The following is a 23,058-nucleotide window of genomic DNA, read 5'->3' as shown; positions in this document are numbered from 1 at the left end:
CAAGTACTCTCACGTATTTTCATGACACATGGAAAATATACTCATTACTTCCCTTCCCTCACCAGCTGGCAAACAAAAGAACGAGCTGGGCCTTGAGTAAGCCTTGTGACCAAGAGCTTCTTGGCAGAGGGATACATCAGGGACAGCTGACTTCAGAACATTCCCTGTTGTCCAGCAAAAGCCACCCTGCGCTCTCCTAGTGTCACTTCCTGAGGGGTGGGAGAGAAATTCCTCAGATGAAATAGTTCTGTCATGAGGCGTGGTGGATCCCTAAAATTAGAGACTATGTTTGCTGTCAGAAGCACGAGCTTGCTGCAGATGTTAGCGAGTCTCTAGGTCCAAGGATGAAATAAGATGATATGCTAATTGGATTTTGGAGTTCTGACTCTGATGAGCTACAGTTTCTTTTGCAGACATAATCATGAGTCCCAACCAGGCACATCAGTTATCCTTGCTGGGACGTGTCTAATGACAGTGACATAAAGTTTAAGATCCTGGGTAATGTGTACATGTGTGTGGGTAGGCAGGTAGGTTATGAGTATGTGTATATCTATCCATATATCTTACATGTAGGACCTATGTTAGGCATATGTGTTTATTATGAAATGTGAACATGCAAATATAGGTTGTACATATGCATTCATATTTTTGTGCATTGGTGTGTTTCCATATACATTTCTATGAATGCATGTGTATACATATACCTTCTGTTTACCTTACTGTATAAATTATGTGCTAACTTTATACCAAGGATGATATTTTCTTTAATTCACTATTTCTGCATTAAGTTTGACTTGTCAAATCAAATTTTCTAATTAGCTGCTTATTTAAGTAACAGTGGATGTGTTATAGTATTATATTCCTGAACACGTGCCCTCCACTGTTTTCTCTGCACAGCAGGTACTTGAGAACAGTCATGGTTCTTTTGCACTGACAGCTTAGGTTGGGGGGGTATAAATCTTCATTTATAGAAACAAATAATTTGTTTATTAATTTTTTTCCACTGGGATTTGAGCCTATAAGTCTACTAATTGCTCTCTCCGCTGTGAACGTTAGTTACCAGGGAGGCTCGAGCTATATGTGTTTCCACAGCCTCCAGGTGCACATGTTTCTCTGCAGGAGTTCACCCACTGCTTCATTTAATGAGCAATAGCAGGAAAATTCCAAACATGGCCTTCTGGGAGACATCAGTCACTGAAGGTAGTTCTGCTGTCCGACACTGTCCCTAAATCTAGGGTTGCAAATCCACAGGCAACTGCAGAAGCCATGGCTTGTCTCATGAGAGCTGCCATGGCTCTGCCGGGAGTCAACTGTTGCCCCAGTAGAGAAGGTCGCCCAGATTGCCAGCATTGTCAGGATTCAGGTTCATCTGCGAACGTGTCATATTGAAATGTTGGCTCCCAGCAGAGCTGCAGCTAGAGAATTGGGATAAACAAAACCAACTCACTTGCACAGTGCCTAGGAATTTGTAATGGCTTTGGATGATGAGAACACTTGCAAACATGAATGTATGAATGTGTGTACATTTGGTGTGTGTGTGTGCACATTTGTACACATGTACATGAGTGTGTGTAAAGGCATTATGGAATTGGGCTTGACTATCACTTTGAATCCTTGTGTACACTCTAAGGGAAGCTTCTGGAGTCTGGAAGTTGGTCTCTCTGTCCATCCCAACATTCCCAGATGTCTAGACTAGAGAGCGGTTATTCAAACTGATAAAATCATACATGGTCCTTGCATAGATATGGAGAGGAGTTCGGTTAAATCATTAGAGCATGATATATTTTCTTTCCTCTAGAAGTGTTCCATGTAATTTTCTCATTCTAAAGGGAGGCAGAAATGTCAGTAAGGACCACCACAGGGGAATTCAGTGAATTAGATATTGTTAGAGGTCTCATTGTTTTTTCTATGTGTCTGTGTGAGCTTGTTTGCTCTAAATTTGGAGATATATATCAATGGGCATTTTTAACCTTTTTCCCCCCGAGTTGTCCTCTGAAATCTAGCTTATTATAGCGAAGAACAAGTGCTGGGATTCTGTAAACCCCACCCCTCAGTTACCTGGCAATAGCCTGGTATGCTCCACCCCAGCTAACTGACACTATGAAAAGGGCTGCTTGCCCCTCCTCTCTCTCTTGCTCTCTCTTGCCCTCTTGTTCTTACTCTTGCTCTCTTGCTCTCCCACCCTTACCCCTCCCCTTCCCCCCCCCATGTGCTCATGGCCTGCCTCTACTTCTCTAACTCTACTTTCCTCTTCTCTCTCTCTGCCTCTACTACCCTCTTAACTGCTCCCCCCACGTGACCTGAATAAACTCAATTCTGTTCTATACCATTGTGTGGCTGGTCCCTCAGGGGAAAGGGATTCCCAATATGGGTCCCCCAGAGGCATCTCCTTTACCCCAGGTCTCATCCCCCCATTCTCTTCATCCTTTTCCTAACAACAAGACCTGAAGATTTGAACTGACTGGTAAATCCATAAATCAGTGTCCTAGGTCAGTGTGCTCAAAGAACCACCTGAGGTTACAGGACAAGCACCTATCTATTAAATATATCTGAACATCACTCTGCCCAGATATGGAATACAAGGTGTCTGCAATTTTCTCAGTGCATGCATAATGCTATAGGCAGAGACTTCCACATCTGACAAGCCATATGCAGGCAGACTGAAAACATTGTACTAGGCTCTGTGGGAACACAACATATAAAAACCATAAAGGTATTTTATGGTTAGACATGAGTCCTTTGTAAAGATACTATTTTATATATATACAAACAGTCTTCTGAAATCTGAATAAAATAATTTGAAACCCAGAACCTGTAGATCTCAGGCCTTTCAGATTTGGTCTACTCAAGCCATATAGAGAGAGCTCTGCACAGAGCAGGCTGTCTGGATAATCTTCTAGGAACTGACTCTAATGGGTTGCTGATTGATTGTTGACCTGAGAGGTTTCACCGCAGGTGATGCTATAGGAAGGTAGTATTTTAAATGACCTCATGCTCGTAAGGACTGTAGTTAATGTCTCCGTAGTTCTCCACGATCAATTAGGGAAAAGATAAGTCACTACAAGCATGCCTTTGGGTCTCTCCAGAGCAAATGCAGTTCTGAGAAGGACCAAGTGACGTCAGTCCTCAAACCCCACAAGCAAATGGTTTAGACTCTAGCTTATAGGTCTTAGGCCTCGGGGAAACATGATCAGGCTATCCAGAAATTTCAGGGATGAGGTGACGGCTCAGTAAGAGTGCTTGATGTGCAATCATAAGGGCCTGGGTTTGAATCCCCAACACCCCCACAAATATCTGAGTATGGTTCTGCCCCTGCCTGGAACCCCAGCTCTTTGACAGTTGGGGACAGTATGACTGGAGTGCACCAGGCTCAGAGAGAGATTCTTCATCAAAGGAAGAAGTCAGGCCAAAGATTGACAGAGTAGGACATCTGACATTTCCACATCCACACAAATGTGTGCATGCACCACACACACACACACACACACACACACACACACACACATGGATATACACATGCACACACATACACAATAACAAAAACAACAAAAGTAATGAAGTTAATGCAATGGCAAAATATCTCTTGGTGGCGTCATCTTCATAATCTGGATTAATATAAAACATTAAGAGTCATGCTGACAAATTCAAAACAAGACCAAAGAGCTTCACGAAGTGGTTTCTGAGCATTTGGTTTCATGGCTTTTCTAAGGTTCTTGCAGAAATTTATGTGCACTTCGGAGCCTTTCTCAGGGGCGATTCCCCTGCTGCGCCTCGGCTCCTTCATCCCTCACCGCAGCTCTTGCTCTCATCCCCGCTGCGTGGCATGCGCCACATCAGTGACTATAAATGATAAATCACCAGTCCACTTTCACAAGGCATTAGTCACACTCTTCCCTGCTTATGACTTGGGGCTACTTTGTCATTGTCTTCCTCTGTCCCATGAGAAACAGGGTCACAGTGTCATTGCACAGAAATTAGATCTAGGGATTTGTGCTCCAGCTTGAGTGCCCTTAATTTATTTAATTTTTGACTAGCAGGCAAAATACATTGTATGCACCATAATATAATCTCCCTCATCTTCAATTACTACCATTGGTCACTTGAAGTTCACTATGTCCAGGCAGTGGTGCACAAGCCTTAATTTCAGAACTTGTGAGGCAGAGGCAGGATGAGCTCTGTGAGATCAAGGCAACCTGGTCAATAGAGCAAGTTGCAGGACAGTTGGGATACACAAAGAGAAACCCTGCCTTAAAAACAAAAAACAAAAAAAAAAAAAAAAAAAACAATGCACTTGCTGAATTCACCCATCCACCCACCCATCCACAAACCCATCCATCCACCCACCCATCTACAAATCCATCCATCCATCCATCCATCCATCCATCCATCCATCCATCCATCCATACAACATTCATCCATCAATCATCTGTATCTGTCTATCATCCATTTATTATCTACCTGTCCATCCAACTACCCATTCACCCATACATATATGCATACATTTAATATGTATTGAATCTAACTGTGTGACATAAACTCTGTTGGGTCTGGGACATAAAAACACAACTTTCCTGTAAGCAGAGGCTCCCAGCAAGAGCCCAGGGCAACTGCGCTGCAGTTTCAGCTGTCTCTGCACACGGTCTTTGTTCACCATACCTGAAGAAGGACAGATGATGGATGCCAAAGAGACCCTCTGCAGACCTAGAAACGTGGCCCAGAGGGAGCAGAGGGCACAGCTCTGATTGGGCTGTGTCAGAGATACTGGAAGGAGGATGATCTTGGAAGTGAGGATGCAAGCTCTTGAGATGGCAATCGGGGTTAAAGTCCTCCTGAGATTACAGATGCTGCCTATAAACAGAGTTACAGGCCTGCCAATGTTCTTAGGGACCATCTGTTGATGTAATTGCCCAAGAGAAAAGAGAGTACATGATTTACCCAAGGTCACAGCAATAACCAGAGACCAAACCAGGAATGAGGCTCAATTTCCTTCCTGGGGCTACTAGTCTTCCCTTGGTATCTGTTATTGTAAGTAGCTCATGGAATGTCGTCATCTTTAACTTTTTCCCTCTATAATTCTGTAACTTACTGAACCCCCAGCCTCTGAACTGTTAGAGTTGATCCTTACCTCTTTAAAAGGCCTCCTCCACTGACCCTGCTTTCTCACTATCCGAATTACAGAATTTGGCATGATTGACAACTGAAATGTGCCATATGTGTGTGTGTGTGTGTGTGTGTGTATGAATATATATATGTATATATATTCACACCTACACACATATATGTGTATGTTATAATGTATAGACCTGGTGCTGTTGGAATACCCACAGGAAGTGTGAACCTGTTTTTATGTTTTCCAGGCAGCCCCAGCAGAGCTGCTGACTTCCTGCTCAGGGTAACATGTTTGTAAAAGTGGCCCTGTACCCAGGTTTCTCTGGTAATAGCAGCTGAACCATGAGACAGCATCATGAGAAATTAATTAAATTAAAAATGGTGCTGAAACCAAATCCAAGAACACATCAAAACAACCATTCACCATAATCAAGTCGGCTTCATCTTAGGGACGCAGGGATGGTTTAATATACGGAAATCCATCAATGTATTCCACCATATAAACAAACTTAAAGAAAAAACCCACATGATTATCTCACTAGATGCTGAGAAAGCATTTGACAAAATTCAACACCCCTTCATGTTAAAAGTCTTGGAAAACTCAGGAATTCAAGACCCATACCTAATCAAAGTAAAAGCAAGATACAGCAAACCAGTAGCCAAACTAAACGGTGAGAAACTTGAAGCAATCCCACTAAAATCAGGGACTAGACAAGGCTTCCCACTCTCTCCCTACCTATTCAGTATAGTTCTGGAAGTCTTAGACAGAGCAATTAGACAACAAAAAGAAGTCAAAGGGATGCAAGTCTGAAAGGAAGAAGTCAAAATAGCACTATTTGCAGATGATATGATAGTGTACTTTAGCGACACCAAAAATCTCACCAGAGAACTCCTACAGCTGATAAACAACTTCAGCAAAGTGACTGGATATAAAATTAAGTCAAACAAATCAATAACCTTCTTCTACTCAAAAGATAAACATGCTGAGAAAGAAATTCGTGAAATGACACCCTTCACAATAGTCAGAAACAATGTGAAATACCTTGGTGTGATCCTAACTAAGCAAATGAAAGATCTGTATGAAAAGAGCTTCAAATTTCTGAAGAAGGAAATTGAAGAAGATCTCAGAAGATAGAAAGATCTCCCATGTTTATGAATTGGAAAGACCAACATTGTACAATTGCCATCTTGCCTAAGGCAATCTACAGACTCAGTGCAATCCCCCATCAAAACTCCAACTCAGTTCTTTATAGAGTAAGAAAGAGCAATTCAAAAATTCATTTGGAAAGAATAAAATACCCAGGATAGCCAAAAAACCATTCTCAACAATTAAAAAAAATAAACAAATAAAAATAAATTCTGGGGAATCACTATGCCTGGCCTCAAGCTATATCACAGACATGGTACTACCTGGGACACACGCTCCACCATGTTCATAGCAGCCTTATTTATAACAGCCAGGAGCTGGAAAGAACCCAGATGTCCTACAACAGAGGAATGGATACAGACATTTACACAATGGAGTACTACTCAGCTATTAAAAACAACGACTTTACAAAATTCCTAGGCAAATGGATGGAACTAGGGAATATCATCCTGAGTGAGGTAACCCAGTCACAAAAGAACACACATGGTATATGATATGTGGACACTAGCATAAAAAGCTCTGAATACCCAAGAAACAATTCACAGACCTTATGAAGCTCAAAAAGAAGAAAGGCCAGAATGTGGATTCCTCAGTCCTTATTAGAAGGGAGAACAGAACACTCATGGGAGGAAATACAAGGTCTAATAGAGGAGCAGGGACTGGAGAAAAGATCATTCAGAGACTGCCTCACCTGAGGATCCACCCCATATGCAGCCATCAAACCTAAGCACTATTGCTGATGCCAGGAACTGCTTACTGACAGGAACCTGATATGGATGCCTCCTCAGAGGCTTTGCCAGAGTCATATAGATACAGCTGAGCATGCTTGCAGCTAACCATCGGACTGAACACAAAGACCCTCATGAAGGAGCTAGAGAAAGGACTGAAGGAGCTGAAAGGGTTTGCAATCTCATGGGAGAAACAACATTACCAACCAACCAAACCCTCCACAACTCCCATGGACTAAAAAAAACGACATCGAGCACACATGGAGAGGCCCATGGCTCCAGTTGCATATGTAGCAGAGGATGGCAGTGTCTGGCATCAATGTGAGAAGAGGACTTTGGTCCAGTGAGGGCATGTTTTCCCAGTGTAGGGGAATGCCAAGGCACTGAGGTGGAGAAGGTGACTGGGAAAGGGAGCACCTTCCTGGAGACAAGTTAATGGGGAGGAGGGGGATGGGAGTGTGGTGGGGGAAGGGGATAACATTTGAAATGTAAATACAGAGAGTATCCAATTAAAAAAAAAGAGAGCTGGTGCTGTCCAGGAGCAGCAGCTTGGAGCATTTGAGACAAAACAAACAAACAAAAAACAGACACACAAACAAATAAACAAAAAAGCAGCAACAAATGGGTTTAATCTGTCTGCACAATCTCTCCAAAGGACGGATTTCTTCTGGTCTGATTGTGAATCAGATCTAGGACAGCACTTCAATTGGCAGTCTGCTGTTTGAATGGATTAATTTTCTCTCAGCCTGTTTGTGAATCTGCAGATTGTCAACTTTCTCAGGCAGAGGCAGTAGACACACAAGACTGGAAAACCCTGGGAGTCTGGCCCTCAGTAGACTTTTTGAGATTGGCAAGTGTTTTTAATTGAGGAGGAATGTTGTCATGGAAAACCCCGTGGATTGAGGAATGGACATCCTCCATCTGGGTGCATTGGATGATTCAGGCATGTGCTGGCTGAAAGACTCTCTGCTCCACACCACAGCTGTGCCTCCGCTGAGACTGTCACCGAGCTGGAGAGCCGAGGAGCCAGGGCTGATACTGCTCTCGGGACCTGACACACAGAGACGTGGAGACCTGTCTGGAACAGAGTCTGCAGCTGCAGACACTCCATTTTGTATAAAAGTAGTCCACTGTGGCTTGCCGGTTTCCTGGAGGTCTTGGGGTCTCTCCTCTGAGGTGAGCAGATTAATTTTTTTGTGTGCCGCATTGGAACATACACACAAATGAAAGTGCTCATCTTGGCCCAGAAAATGTGTATCTTATGGACACGGAGGGAAATCAGCTCATGGCATATTAATCCATGGTGGAGGACAGCTACTTTGACATTTCTGGTTTTAATGCCAGGGAGAAAGGCAGCTGTAGCTACTCAAACTGGCACCTCCCCTGTACCAATGGCATGCTTCATTTCTCTGATCTTATCCTCACGCAGAGCCCGAGAATGGCTACTTTTCAAAAGCAGTGAGTATAGCTGCATATCTGAAATATAATTGGATGTTCATACCAGTGCTCTCCAGTGACTAGATGGCCAGAGTTCACAACCAGGCTCCCTGGGAAAGTCCTGTCTCTTGTGTTTATGTTCAACTTGAGGTCAGAGCAGGCTCCGGGACATTTACAGTGCTAATAATTGCAAGTAATTCATCAAGTGGTCATTAAAAACATCATGGGATTTCAAAAATAGAAGTGAATGTCACCACAAAACAACAAGAGCAAAAAAACTGAGAAGACACTTTTCAGTGTGAAGAAGCCCCAGAGAGCTGTCTGCTGAGTTTTACCCTGGATCAGAGATAGGAAACCATTTCAGAGAGAAACACTCACCCCTGCACTAAGTGTCTCTGGAGGATCCAGACTGGCCCTGTGACAGTAGCCAGAGCTGATGAGTCACTGTCACTTTGAATACTGCAGTTCCTATGTTCAGCAACGACTTCCCCCTTGTGAGAGCAGTTTGAACAGTACGAGTAGGGCACACATGTGTGCATACAAATACACACATGAAGGGTCAGGCATGTGCGTATGCCTATTTTTCCATCAAGTGACTTACCTATCTTTTAAAGTGAGCAATTTCATACCTGATATCACCTAAATATGCAGTCTACATACAAAAAATATTAACACACCCATACATTGTGTGTGTGTGTGTGAGAGAGAGAGAGAGAGAGAGAGGGAGAGAGAGAGAGAGAGAGAGAGGGAGAGAGAGAGAGAGAGAGAGAGAGAGAGAGAGAGAGAGAGAGAGAGAGAGAGAGAGAGAGAGAGAGTTGGTAGCAAGAGAGCAGGAGAGAAGAGCCGGGGGATACTTTAGTTGGAAAACACTTGCTGTGCGTAGAGAGGATCTGAGTTGGAGCTCACGTAAAAAGCTGGACACGGTATCACACCTTATTGATCCTAACGCTCCCGTGGAAAGCAGGGAACTGAGAATGCAAAATTCCTGAAGCTCACAGGACAGCTAACCTGTCACACAAGCAAGGTAAAAGGAGTCCACAAACATCTGATGTCCTTCGGTGTCCACAAGCATGCCGTGGCATGTGTCAACTTGCTTTTACACTGTCCCAGAGGGGCTCCTGAAAGGACAAGAGGCCACTGGTGGCCAAATGACTTGTTTGTATACAGCATGCAGAGACCCTAGATGGTAATCAAGGTAATCAACACAGATCTGTCGCTGTGGGGTACAGGGGTTGAAATGGGAAGGGCACAGAAGAAAATAAAGTTTTCTTTTGATTTGGGTTTGAGTCTCTTAATTGTCAGGTTAGGAAACAGACCGTGCTCGTGCCCGCTGGGATACTTATCCAGGGGCGAGGGAGGGGTGGGGCCTTCTACTTCATGCCACACATTTTATTCACCAGTAAAACAGAAATAAGAATACATTCTGAAGTTGTCACCGGTCCTGTGTGCTTAATGGATCAAGGCTGACGGGAAGTTAACAAATGACATTTTCCAGAGGAAACCCATTTCAACTTTTACTTTAGTTGGCTCAGTTCCATTGGCCTCTGCAGCCACTCACACGTATTGCTTCTGTAAGGCTGGAGAGGCAGCACTTCTGGTCATGCAGGTGCTACTCTGGCTGTGCTGGGCATCTGACACTGCACGCTTCTGCCACCTGGGCCCTCGTCCACTCGGGCTGGCTGCGGCGGGCTGCGGCAGGCTGGTAAAAGGATCACAATCCTTAGGCAGCCTTCTGAGGCACATCCTTATCACAGGCCCTTGGAGTGGTTCAAAGGGGAAGGAAGGAAGCAGATTGTGGAGTCAACAACCCTTTGAAAGCTCAAAGGAAGGTTCCAGAATTTCCTGAGGAGATGCCAAGTGGAGCTGGAGGGATTTGGGAAGGTGTGGTAGTCTTCCTTGGCGTCATTCTCCTTCTCCTCTCTGGAGTCTCCAATGGGGGTGATCGTTTAGCCGTGTTTCCCTTTGTTCCTAAGGCACCCCTTTTCCCTCAGTGGAAGCAAACCCAACTCTCTGCAGTGTTTGAGAACCCGAGGCAAAGGATTTGGCCCTATCAGGCCTGCAGGTAGAGCATAGCAGAGGGACATATGAACACCCGCGCACGGGACTTGAAATGGGATCAAGGAGAAAGAAAGTGGCATGGACTGTCGTGTCAGGAGCACAGACAATCCTCCCCTTCCCCGATCCCAAGCCAGGCACTTCTGACTTAGTAAATACTTTGCTTTACTTTCTCTTCTCTTCTGGGTGATCCTTTAATGCCAGATTTCCCCATCTTCTGTGGTGCTCTGCCTACATTTTCCTGCTAGGTGCGCTCTCTTTGCTGGGGAGATAGGAAGGGAGGTAGGAGCAACAGTGCCTGATGCAGCTAAGTGTGGAGCTTTTAGGGTATTTGAAATGGCAAGAAGTGACTAACTGTATTAAATGGAAGGTGAGTCAGCCAGGGTGCATTCCCTGACCTTGTCCGTGTCTAACATCTGAGTGTATGCAGAGCCAGTAGCTTAGTTTGGATTCCAGATGCACCTGTCACAAGTGTGTGGACACTGGTTAATCCCACTCGACTTGAGATCTCCACATTCACATCAGCGAGAGGAAGATAAGAATAATATTTACTTCAAAGACTGTTTGGAACAACTTATAAAATAGGCTTCAAAGGATGCTGGCTGGTGCCTGTCGCTACAGATGTCTTAACTGCTACTAGCTCTTTATTTTCTGCAATTCTCTGGTTTGTGCAGATGTAAGAACACAGAGTATGGTTTGACACCAAGGTCTCCATTTGACTGCTTGCTGGTGGTTGATAGCAGTATGTCCCCATCTGCTTTCTTTTGCTTTTGGTGCTAAAGGTTGGACTTGGGGCCACACCCATAGCCCTCTACACTGAACCCCAAGCATGCAGCAAGCATTCTACACTGAGCCCAGAGCGTCAGCATCAAGGCTAATGAAGTAATGTTACAAGATCTGGAATCAGCATGCGTTTAACAGCAAGGTTATGTTTGCTCACTTCCTGGTTTGTTTGAAGAGGGCGTGAGAAAACTAGAAAATCTGTACAGAGAATTCTCCCCTTAAGGCATCTATAGTGTCATTTTGTTTGCCCATTGCTGTTAAATCTAAATAAATAGAACAAACCTGAAGGAGGTGGCCTAGGAGAATGTTTTGTAGGTAACATTCAATTTCCATGCTAAGAAATGAGTCCTCCCTGAGCACGTCCACATCGCCTGTCCATCTTCTGAGCACAGGCATGCTCCTTTGCCCCCACTGCCAGTTCACCTCTTCTTTCCCAAAGCTTGCTTCTGAAACATGGCATTTCCCCCTCCCATTGTGAGCAGAGGGTTCCCGCTTCAAGCCCACAGTACATTAAACACTTCCACCGCACGGCATTCAACAGACATCTGACAATGGCCGGCTTTGACCTGCCCACTCCCGTTCTATTTTTGTCAAGGCACTCGGGGGTTATGGCTCACATGGCTCCAGACTAGGATTTTCTGTTTTGTTTTCCATGGAGTTTTAGCTCACAGTGTATTTATAGCTATTTCATTTTGAGTGATATTGAACCACACTACAAATAAACGCTTTTTCATTTGTCGCCTGGCCTTAATTGAGGTCTGTGAGAAGCTTGCCACAGATTTTCAAATTAAGGGGTCCAATAGTTGATGTTGTCTTTGGTCAATCAAACAATCATTCTATTGCAAGGAGAATGACACACTTTTTACTTTTGTTCTTATGGCCTTTGAAAAAACATGCTTGTGGCTTCCATGTTTTTGGACCGCTGGTGGTGTTCTATCAGACCTCTTATGCCCTTCCATAAGTCCCTAGAGCCCAGTTGTCTGATGGCAGCAGTAAGCCCCCAGTAATAGAAAGCCCAAGAGACCCTACTTGCACATGCAGAGAAAACTTATTGCAGCCTTAGTCAGACATGCTCTCTGTTGGCCTATCGTTCTCTTATAGCACAAATTAGAAGCTTATTGTGATTAAAAAAAAAACAAACACCTGGTAGTGGTGACTCATGCCTTTAATCCTAGCACTTTGGAGGCAAACTCAGGGAGAGCTCTGAGTTTAAGGCCAGCCTGGTCTACAGAGCAGAGCTCCAGGACAGCCAGGACTACACAAAGAAATCCTGTTTGAAAACCAAAACCAACTGTTCAATAAAACCAACAACCCCACAAAACAAACAACAAACAAAGACAAACAACCAACCTTCAAGGTTCTTCTTTCACATTCCTGGGAGTTTTGTCTACTCGCTGCAATATGCTAAGTGCCTCTTCCCACAGGACTACCAAGTACTTCTAATGTGTCTATTCTAAATCCAAATACACAGGAAGTATGGACTACACCCCACAATCTGAAGATCAAATTACACTAAAAAAGAATATAAAGTGTTTTGGATGTATTGCTTAAATAATGTGTATTATTCAAGTGAGCATTACCCACTCACATTTCTGTACTATGGTACTAGACAAGTCACGTCACATGCATGGCTGCCATGACATCAGTTTGTGACAGTACTAGGAAAAGAGAGGATCAGATCAGCCTTTAAGGAACCTCGAGTGTCTACCGCTCCGTGCTTCAATCTGAGATCCTTACACCCAGGAAAATCACATGTTTGAAATTATAACTCTTATTTGTCAAAACAAAAACAAAAAACCCCCCAAAAACAAAAAAACAATGCATACACATCATACACAGTACTATGCCCTCCTGATGTGACTTCTGTGGAAGTCCCGTGAGCACAGTGGGTTGATCACAAGGCTCGTGTGGCAGAGAGCTACCACCGCACCTAACAACACACATTTGGTCCTCAGAACACACCAGGTGGAAGGGCAGAGTGTGCACTGTGACACCTGAGCACACCCCACCACAAAACAATGCATGTAAATAAAAGGAGATAGAAAATAGAACATACAATAAAAGTGGCCATTTCTGGACTGTGGTTCCCACCTCAGTTTTCTTTGAAAAATGTCTTCCTCCTTCAATCTTCTAATAGTTTAGATCATATCATTGATCCGAAAAAAATGACAGCCTTTACATCTTAGTATGAAAATTGCAAATTTGTAAAAAGGAGCTTAATTTCAATGAAAAAAAAAAAACCCAAGATGATTCAATTTGCTTTTCTACCTTCCCATAGTGAACATGTTACTTCCATCTCAAGAAAGAAATACACTTTATTTAAAACTGCTCTATCCACCCACTCTTCCCACTTTAAACCTAATTCAGTTAATTTGCATGCTGATTTTCTTAGAACTCCCAAGGCTTTTATCTCGTACTATATTTGACTAAATTCTAGGTACTTCAGATTTTAGCTTCAAACCCAGTGCTCATACAGACATTTAAATATTGCTATGACAACCACCAGCCAACAGCACTGGACTTAGTAAGTATATATATAGGAGAAGGGGAGTGGGATAGCCCGGAAGAATCTAAAATGCTCATCGAAAGGGACGACCGAGACATTAGCTCACACTTGCATCCGGGCTACCCTGGAGATCAACGGACTGATATATCTGAGATCTCAGATATCTGCGGCTAGTGTAGGCAACATAACAGGATCCGGTCTCTTAATGAAATAAAGTGAAATCACTAAAATAAAGACAAGCCATGTACACGTGAGTCCCCCAGCAATGGAAACCTGCACCCAGATCAGACCGGCTTCTGTAGATACAGCCGTAGCCAGGAGGCTCAAGAGCCTCCCCATGAACAATGTGGATGGAGGCCGTGTCTCTCTTACTTGCCCTCTGATGTCAGAAGGCTGGCTGCCCTTCACCTGCCTCGGGGAAGGTGCGGTGGCAGGAGGTTTAGGTAGTGTTCACATGCATCTGCAGCCAGGAAGCAGAGAGCAATGAATGCTAATACTCAGCTCTCTGCTTCCATTTTATTCAGTCTAACCCAAACCTGTGGCACGAAGCCACCCAAAGTTAAAGGATCCTCTCATACCAATTTACTTAATGTAGACAGTGTTTGACAGGTATGCTAAGAGACTTACCTAAGCTACAGGCTTGCCTCTTGGGTAACTGTGAATTCTGTCAAGTTGACAATGCTAACCATCACACAACGATTTTCTTTGTTTTCTAATCCCTTGTGGCAATAGGTTGGTGATGCTCCCTTGAAACACAGTACTTACTGTTAGTTGTAAAGATGGCTTCTCCCTCCTGAGGAGCAGGGTCTGGGTCCTGGACCACTTGCAGGGCGCCCACTGTCCGCACAGTAGGGTCCAGAGTGACTGAGCTTTCATTGACTGTTGTATCACTGGCACCCGTGATCTGATTGGTTGGTGGGCCTCCTAGAGAGCCCTCAAAATCAATGGGCAGGTCGTCCATGCAGTCAGCATTGGGCTGAGGGGAGCAGAGAAGGACCCATCTTAGAACACAGCCTCAGTTTAGAGATGCAATGCCTACATCCTAAGTACTTTGTCTGAATTTAAAATTAATCTCAGTGCTTCATTGTTTTGTTTTTCAGCCACTTCATTTAAAAACTGTTTATATGTAGTTTCATTGTCATGGAATGATCTCAAATTCCCTTTCCAAGAGTTCCTTTCAGATATAAAAATAAGTATTTAGATTCAAGTGTTTCAAAATCTCTATATTTAAACAAGTAGTTAGGAGGAATACGTGATCTTTGTTTATAATGGTAAAGCTAGGACTTCCTCTGATAGAGAGTTTATTCTTCACATGGGATGGACCTGGCAGCCTGCTAATTATCATCAGTCTCAAGCATTGTTTACAAACATGATATGAAAGTAGGCTGGAGAAGGTTCTTAATGGGAATTATACAGTACACACACACACACACACACACACACACACACACACACACAGTGAGGCCGTGTTTAAAAATGTAAGCCAAAATCAACCATAGAAAAATATTTCTAAGCATTTAACATGGTACCAAAGACACATCCTTGACTCTCCTGCTCTTCCAGCTCTTGTTAGAGGCTCCTGCCTTCACCATGTAGCCTTGGCTGCCTGGAACTTGCTATGTCGTTTTTGCTGTCTGCTGGTTCGTTTGCTGACTTCTTTGTCATGAAGCACAATAATTCCTTGATTTCTGTTCTCAGAGTCTGCAGAGGATGACAGTCACGTCCACATGAAGAGCATTCCAGGTTTGCATTGAGTGAGCACCAAAGTGATGCTGTTATAGTCACAGGTCATTAAAAGCAGAATCTTGTAAGTCATGGGCATGTGGGAAACACAGAGATCTGCAGGGCTGTGTGGGCTGTCTCTTGTGGATCACACTTTCACTTGCAACTGTCATTTGGAAGCTTCAACCACCCCACAGTTCCTCAAAGCTAGCTTATGTCATTTCTCTGTTCTCTTGCTCCTTGGTTTTTGGTATCTCTGTCAAAGTGAGCCAATGTATTAACACTCTTCTTGTCAGAAGGCAGTTTATAGAATGACCAACTTACTGTTCATTAAATGTGTTGATTTTGATTTTGAATGGGAACAGTTATTCTTATCAACATTTTCTCCCCACCCTTGGCCTCTCTATCTCCAGCTGGTTTCTTTTTTCCTTTACGCACTCTCACCTGAGGCTCCAATGTAACAGCATCAACAATCACAACACCTACAACAACAACATCATCATCATCAAGCACATCAATCACAACTTCAACAACCACAGCATCAACAGCAAGAGCCACATAATCAACAACCACAACACCTACACTGCATCCACAATAACATAACTACAGCATCAACCACCACAAGAATATCAACAACATCTATAGTAACACCATCAAGAATCACATCTGCCATCACCACAGCCACAGCATAACCTTCACAACAGAGGGATGAGCCCTTTCTCTGTGCCAGGAACAGGATGTATGAGTCAGCATGACAAAACACACCACAGAGAACAGCTTCTTACTCTGGCCCCACCATCAACCTTTGGAAACAAAGTACACACATGTTCCCTTTACTCAGTATTTCACCTTACACGGTTCCTTTGCTCAGACAGCATTTGCCTACCATTTTTCAGCTCACATCCTAAGGTTTCGAACTGACCCCTGGTGACTGCTTAACTCTCTTAAATTCCCAACAGTGTCACCATTCCTAAGGAGGGTTCCCTCCCAGGCAGAGGTCTTTTGTCCTGTGGTACCTCATGTGGTTTGGGGGTAATTGGTCAACATGCTGTTCTCAAGCGCCACATCCACATCATCTTGGTTCTGCTTCCCAGACTTTCACATCATGCCACAACGATTGGATGCTCGGTAAATATCGACTTGAGTATTTTATGTGCTTCTCAGATTTCTGTTCTTAAGACTTGGGCATATTCTTAGAATCTTGCCAGCATCGATGACAGAAGGGTTTGAGAAAATACTTTAAGAACTATAAAGTTCTGTGCAAAACCGAGATGTGCTATGTAAAGGTGCTTATTAAACAAAACACTTAAGGACAAAGCGTTGAGTAGAAGAGGCTTCACTTGGAGCAGGCAATGCTAACCACTCTCACAAATACAAACAGCCCAACGCATGGGTATGTGTTTGTTGACATTGGTGGTTCTCTTTTAAATGCCCCAGCTTTGGTAGAGCATCTTTCCTAACAAATTCTTACTTTGTGGGTTAGGAGAAACTCTGCTCTGTTCTTCAGAGAAAAGGGAGCAGAGATACTTGGATTGATCAGCGGTAGCATGTTTGATAGCAGTGGCTGGGAAGTAACAGATAACAAACCAACCTTCTAGAACCTCACAATTTATATTCAGTCTAAATAGATAACCAGAAAATTTTCTACCTCTTTTTTTTTGAATGGGTAAAAATGCAATTTTATTTTATTTTATTTTTTTAAACTTTATTTTAAAAAACAAAGATAAAAGAAAAAAAATCAACATTTTTGCATAAATGTATACAAATACAATTGTGTCAGTGCTTGGCTTGTTTTTTTTTTTTTTTCATTTTTTTAAGGTTTGATACTCTGCATTAAGGTCTTACTAGTTACAATGAGCAAAAAGTACATGTAAAACAGGGTGTAACCCGGAAATAGTCAACGTTTTCTTGGTATGTAAGGATTAAGCATGACTTTTTGTTTGTTTGTTTGTTTTGTTTTCTTTTCTTTTTTTCTTGAACTTTACACAGTCTGTGAGTTGTTTCTGGGGCAGTCCGAGCCTCTGGGTTAGCATCCCACTATTAGTGACTGCATATTATGTCTGTTCTTTTGTTAGTGGGTTATCTCACTCAGGATGATATTCTCTAGATGCAGCCATTTTCTTAAGAATTTGGTTAAGTCATTGTTTCTGATGGCTGAGTAGTACTCCATTGTGTAAATGTACCACAATTTTTGTATCCATTCATCTACTGAAGGATATCTGGGTTATTTCCAGCTTCTGGCTATTATAAATAGAGCTGCTATGAATATTGTGGTACATGTATCTTTGTTGTATATTGGAGTGTCTCTGGGGTATATGCTCAGAAGTGGAGTAGCTGGATCTTCAGGTAGTACTATGTCCAATTTTCTGAGGAATTGCTAGACTGGTTTCCAGAGTGATTGTATCAGTTTACAACCCCACCAACAGTGTAGAAGTGTTTTTCTTTCTCCGCAACCTCGCCAGCATCTGCTGTCATCTGAGTTTTGGATCTTGGCCAATCTGACTGGTGTGAGGTGGAATCTCAGGGTTGTTTTGATTTGCATTTCCCTGATGGCTAAGGATGTTGAGCACTTCCTTGGATGTTTCTCAGCCATTCAATATTCCTCAATTGAGAACGTTTTGTTTAGCTCTGTACCCCATTTTTAATAGGGTTGTTTGATTCTCTGTTGTCTAGCTTTTTGAGTTTTTTGTATACCTTGGATATTAGGCCTCTATCTGATGTGGAGTTGGTAAAGATCTTTTCCCATTCTGTTGGTTGCCGTTTTGTTTTCTTGACAATGTCCTTAGCCTCACAGAAACTTTGCAATCTTATTAAGTCCCATTTGTTAATCTTTGACCTTAGAGCTTGAGCCATTGGTGTTTTGTTCAGAAAATTTTCTCCTGTGCCTATGTTTTCTAAGGTTTTCCCTACTTTCTCACCTAATACTTTCAGTGTATCTGGTTTAATGTGGAGATCTTTGATCCATTTACACTTGAGCTTTGAACAAGGAGATAAGAAAGGGTCTATTTTCATTCTTTTGCATGCTGAGTGCAAGTTGGACCAGCACCATTTGTTGAATAGGCTGTCCTTTTTCCATTGAATGTTTAGGGCTCCATTGTCAAAGATCAGGTGACCATATACGTGAGGGCTCATTTCTGGATCTTCTATTCTATTTCTGTACCAGTACCATGCAGTTTTCAGCACAATAGCCTTGTAATATAGCTTGAGGTCAGGGATAGTGATTTTCGCAGATGTTTTTTTGTTGTTGAGGATGGATTTCGCTATTCTAGGTCTTTTGTTATTCCAGATGAAATTGCACATTGATCTTTCCAATTCAATGAAGAACTTCGTTGGAATTTTGATGGGGATTGCATTGAATCTGTACGTTGCTTTTGGTAAGATGGTCATTTTTAAAATGTTGATCCTTCCAATCCATGAGCATGGGAGATCTTTCCATTTTCTGAGATCTTCCTCGATTTCCTTCTTTAGAGGTTTGAAGTTCTTGTCATACAGGTCCTTCACTTGTTTAGTTAGAGTCACACCAAGGCATTTCATAGTTTTTTTGACTTTTGTGAAGGGTATCTTTTCCCTAATTTCTTTCTCCATGTGTTTGTCCTTTGAATATAGAAAGGCTACTGATTTGTTTGAGTTAATTTTGTATCCAGCCACTTTGCTGAACTTGTTTATCAGCTGTAGGAGTACTCTGGTGGAATTTGTGGGGTCACTTAAGTACACTGTCATGTCATCTGCAAAGAGTGATGTTTTTACTTCTTCCTTTCCTATTTGTATTCCCTTTATCTCCTTTTGCTGTCTAATTGCTCCAGTCAGGACTTCCAGTACTATGTTGAATAGGTAGGGGGAGAGTGGGCAGCCTTGTCAAGTCCCTGATTTTAGTGGGATTGCTTCAAGTTTCCCATCATTAAGTTTGATGTTGGCTGTTGGTTTGCTGTATATTGCTTTTATTATGTTTAGGTATAGACCTTGGATTCCTGTTCTTTCCAGGACTTTTAACATGAAGGGGTGTTGAATTTTGTCAAATGCTTTCTCAGCATCTAGTGAGATGACCATGTAATTTTTTTCTTTGAGTTTGTTTATATAGTGGATTACATTCATGGATTTCCTTATATTAAACCATCCCCGCATCCCAGGGATGAAGCCTACTTGGTCATGGTGAATGATCATTTTGATGTGTTCTTGGATTCAGTTTGCAAGGATTTTGTTGAGTATTTTTGCATCAATGTTCATAAGTGAGATTGGTCTGAAGTTCTCTTTCCTTGTAGGGTCTTTGTGTGGTTTAGTAACGAGAGTTATTGTAGCCTCAAAAAATGAGTTAGGCAGTATTTCATCTGATTCTCTTGTGGAATAGTTTGGAGAGTATTGGTGTTATGTCCGTAATAAATGTCTGATAAAATTCTGCACTGAACCCGTCTGGACCTGGGCTTTTTTTGGTTGGGAGGCTTTTGATGACTTCTTCTATTTCTTTAGGTGGTATGGAATTATTTAGATGGTTTACCTTGTCCTGGTTTAACTTTAGGATCTTGTATCTGTTTAGAAATTCATCTATTTCCTCCAGTTTTTCCAACTTTGTGGAGTATAGGCTTTTGTAGTAGGATCTGATGATTTCTTGAATTTCCTCGGTTTCAGTTGTTATGTCTCCACTTTCCTTCCTGATTTTGTTAATTTGTATACTCTCTCTTTGCCCTCTAGTTAGTCTGGCTAGGGGTTTATCAATCTTGTTCATTTTCTCAAAGAACCAGCTCTTGGTTTTGTTGATTCTTTCAGTGGTTCTTTTTGTTTCTATTTGGTCTATTTCTGCCCTAATTTTGATCATTTCTTGCCGTCTACTCCTCTTGGGTGTATCTGCTTCCTTTTGTTCTAGAGCTTTTAGCTGTGCTGTCAAGTTGCTGATGTATGCTCTCTCCAGTTTCTTTTTGGAAGCGCTCAGGGCTATGAGTTTTCCTCTCAGTACTGCTTTCATTTCATCCCATAGGTTTTGGTATGTTGTGTTTTCGTTTCATTGAGTTCTAGAAAATCCTTAATTTGTTTCTTTATTTCTTCTTTGACCCTGCTATCGTTTAACAAAGCATTGTTTAGTTTCCATGTGTATGTGGGCTTTTTGTTGTCTTTTTTGTTGTTAAAGACCAGCCTTAGACCATGGTGATCTGAGAGGATGCATGGGAGTATTTCAATCTTCTTCTATCGATTGAGGCTCGTTCTGTGTCCAATTATGTGGTCAATTTTCAAGAAGGTGTCATGGGGTGCTGAGAAGAAGGTGTATTCTTTTACTTTAGGATGATGTGTTCTGTAGATATCTGTAGATATCTATTAATTCCAGTTGGTTCATAGTCTCTGCTAGTTTTACAGTGTCCTTGTTCAGTTTCTGTTTCCATGATCTGTCCATTGGTTAGAGTGGGGTATTAAAGTCTCCTACTATTATTGTGTGGGGTGAAATGTATTTTTTGAGCTTTAGTAGGGTTTCTTTTATGAATGTGGGTGCTTTTGTATTTGGAGCATATATATTAAGGATTGAGAGTTCCCCTGTAATAAGTAAAAAGTGTTCTTCCTTATCTTTTTTGATAACTTTTGGTTGGAAATTTACTTTATTCGATATTAGAATAGCCACTCCAGCTTGCTTCTTGGGGCTGTTTGCTTGGAAGTTTTTTCCCAACCTTTTACTCTGAGATAGTGTCTGTCTTTGTCTCTGAGATGAGTTTCCTGTATGCAGCAAAATGCTGGATTTTTTTTTTAATGTATCCAGTCTGATAGTCTATGTCTCTTTATTGGGGAGTTGAGTCCATTTATGTTAATAGATATCAAAGAATAGTGGTTTTTGTTTCCTGATATTATTGCTTTTGTAGGTTGAGTTTTGTCTGTGTCTCTTTCTTCTTTTGGTGTTCTTGATTAATAGTTTTCTTGTTTTTTCTAGGATGTAGTTCCTCTCATTGTATTGGGTTTTCCACCTATAATTCGTTGTGCTGGGTTTGTGGTGAGATATTGTGTAAATTTAGATTTGTCTTAAAATATCTTCATCTCTCCATCTATGGTGATTGATAGTTTTGCTGGGTATAACAGCTTTGGCTGGCACTTGTGCTCTCTTAGGGTCTACATAATGTCTGTCCAGGCTCTTCTAGCTTTCATAGTCTCTGTTGAGAAATCGGGTGTGATTCTGATTGGTCTGCCTTTATATGTTACCTGACCTTTTTCCCTTACTGCTTTTAGTATTCTTTCTTTGTTTTGGACACTTGGTGTTTTGACTATTATTTGTCGAGAGGAATTTCTTTTCTGGTCCAACCTATTTGGAGTTCTGAAGGCTTCTTTTATGCTCGTGTTCATCTCATTCTTAAGGGTAGGGAAGTTTTCTTCTACAATTTTGTTGAAGATATTTACTGTGCCTCTTAGTTGATATTCTTCTCCCTCTTCTATTCCTATTATCCTTAGGTTTGGTCTTCTCATTGTGTCCTGGATCTCCTGGACATTTTGGGCTAGGAGCTTTTTGGTTTTTGCATCTTCTCTGGCTGTTTTGTCTGTGTTTACAATGTTGTCTTTGGCCCCTGAGATTCTCTCTTCCATCTCTTGTAGTCTATTGGAAATGCTTGCTTCTGTGACTCCTGATTTCTTTTTTAGGTGTTCTACCTCTAAGGTTATCTCTTTTAGTGTTTTCTTTATTGTGTCAATTTCCGTTTTAAATTCCTTCTTCCATTCCTTCATCTCTTTGGTTCTGTTATTCTCTAGTTCTTTGAATGTTTTTTTTGTTTCCTCCTTAAAAGCTTCTGCTTCTTTTTGCTTTTCCTCCCGTTTTTGTTTAAGGATCTCTATCAACGTCTTGAGGTATGATTTTAGGTCTGTGTCTTCTTTTTCTGGAGTGTTTGGCATTCCAGTGTTTGCTGTGATGGGAGAGCTGCGTACTGGTGTTGCTAGGTTGTCTTGGTTTCCCTGGGATATGCTCTTTTGCTTTCCTCTTGCCATCTTGTTGTCAGTGATATGTTCTTGCCTTTCCCTTGTACCTGGTCTGTGTCCCTGGATCTCCACTGGTCCAGGTGGTGGATGGTCCGAGCCTTGTTCTGTGCCCCAAAGCCGCCAGGTGAGAACAGAGGTCCCAATGCTGGGTTTTTGGTCCCTGGATCAGGCAGGACAGGGGCGCGCTTTCCGTGCGCACTCGGCAGAGATCTCTCTGCTCCCTGGCTGCTCGGATCTCCTTCTCACCAGGCCTTAATCTTTGGGAACTGCTGGTCCAGGTGGCAGATGGACCGAGCCCTGTTCTGTGACCTAAAGCTGCCAGGTGGGAACAGAGGTCCCAATGCTGGGTTCCTGGACCCTGGATCAGGTGTGCTTTCCGTGCGCACTTGGCAGAGATCTCTCTGCTCCCTGGCTGCTCAGATACCCTTCTCACCAGTCTTTAAACCTTTGGGAACACAATTTTCTACCTCTTCAAAAAAATCATAATCATACAATCTAAAGACCATACCCCAGGCTATCTGCTAACAAACTGTTTATGTACTGAAATTAAGTTGGCATGGGAAAACTTCTCAGATAAACCAGTGGCCAATAATTAGAAGCTGTGAGTATCCCAGCTTCACAGGGTCTTCTGTTCA

At 42.4% G+C, this 23,058-nt stretch overlaps 1 protein-coding gene across 1 annotated transcript in view; it reads right to left on the bottom strand.

The window, feature by feature from the left end:
- RNF150 (ring finger protein 150) overlaps nt 1-23,058 on the bottom strand; it is a 215,042-nt gene that overhangs the window by 30,653 nt on the left and 161,331 nt on the right. The window contains exon 6 of the mRNA XM_080937465.1: nt 14,531-14,741. Coding sequence (XP_080793591.1) covers nt 14,531-14,741 — 211 coding nt within the window. The remainder of the gene's footprint in view (nt 1-14,530; nt 14,742-23,058) is intronic.

Source organism: Micromys minutus (assembly GCF_963924665.1).
Source record: "Micromys minutus genome assembly, chromosome: 24".
Taxonomy (NCBI): domain Eukaryota; kingdom Metazoa; phylum Chordata; class Mammalia; order Rodentia; family Muridae; genus Micromys; species Micromys minutus.
Note: the sequence above shows the minus strand (reverse complement) of the source record. Positions and strands in the feature narration are given on the sequence as shown.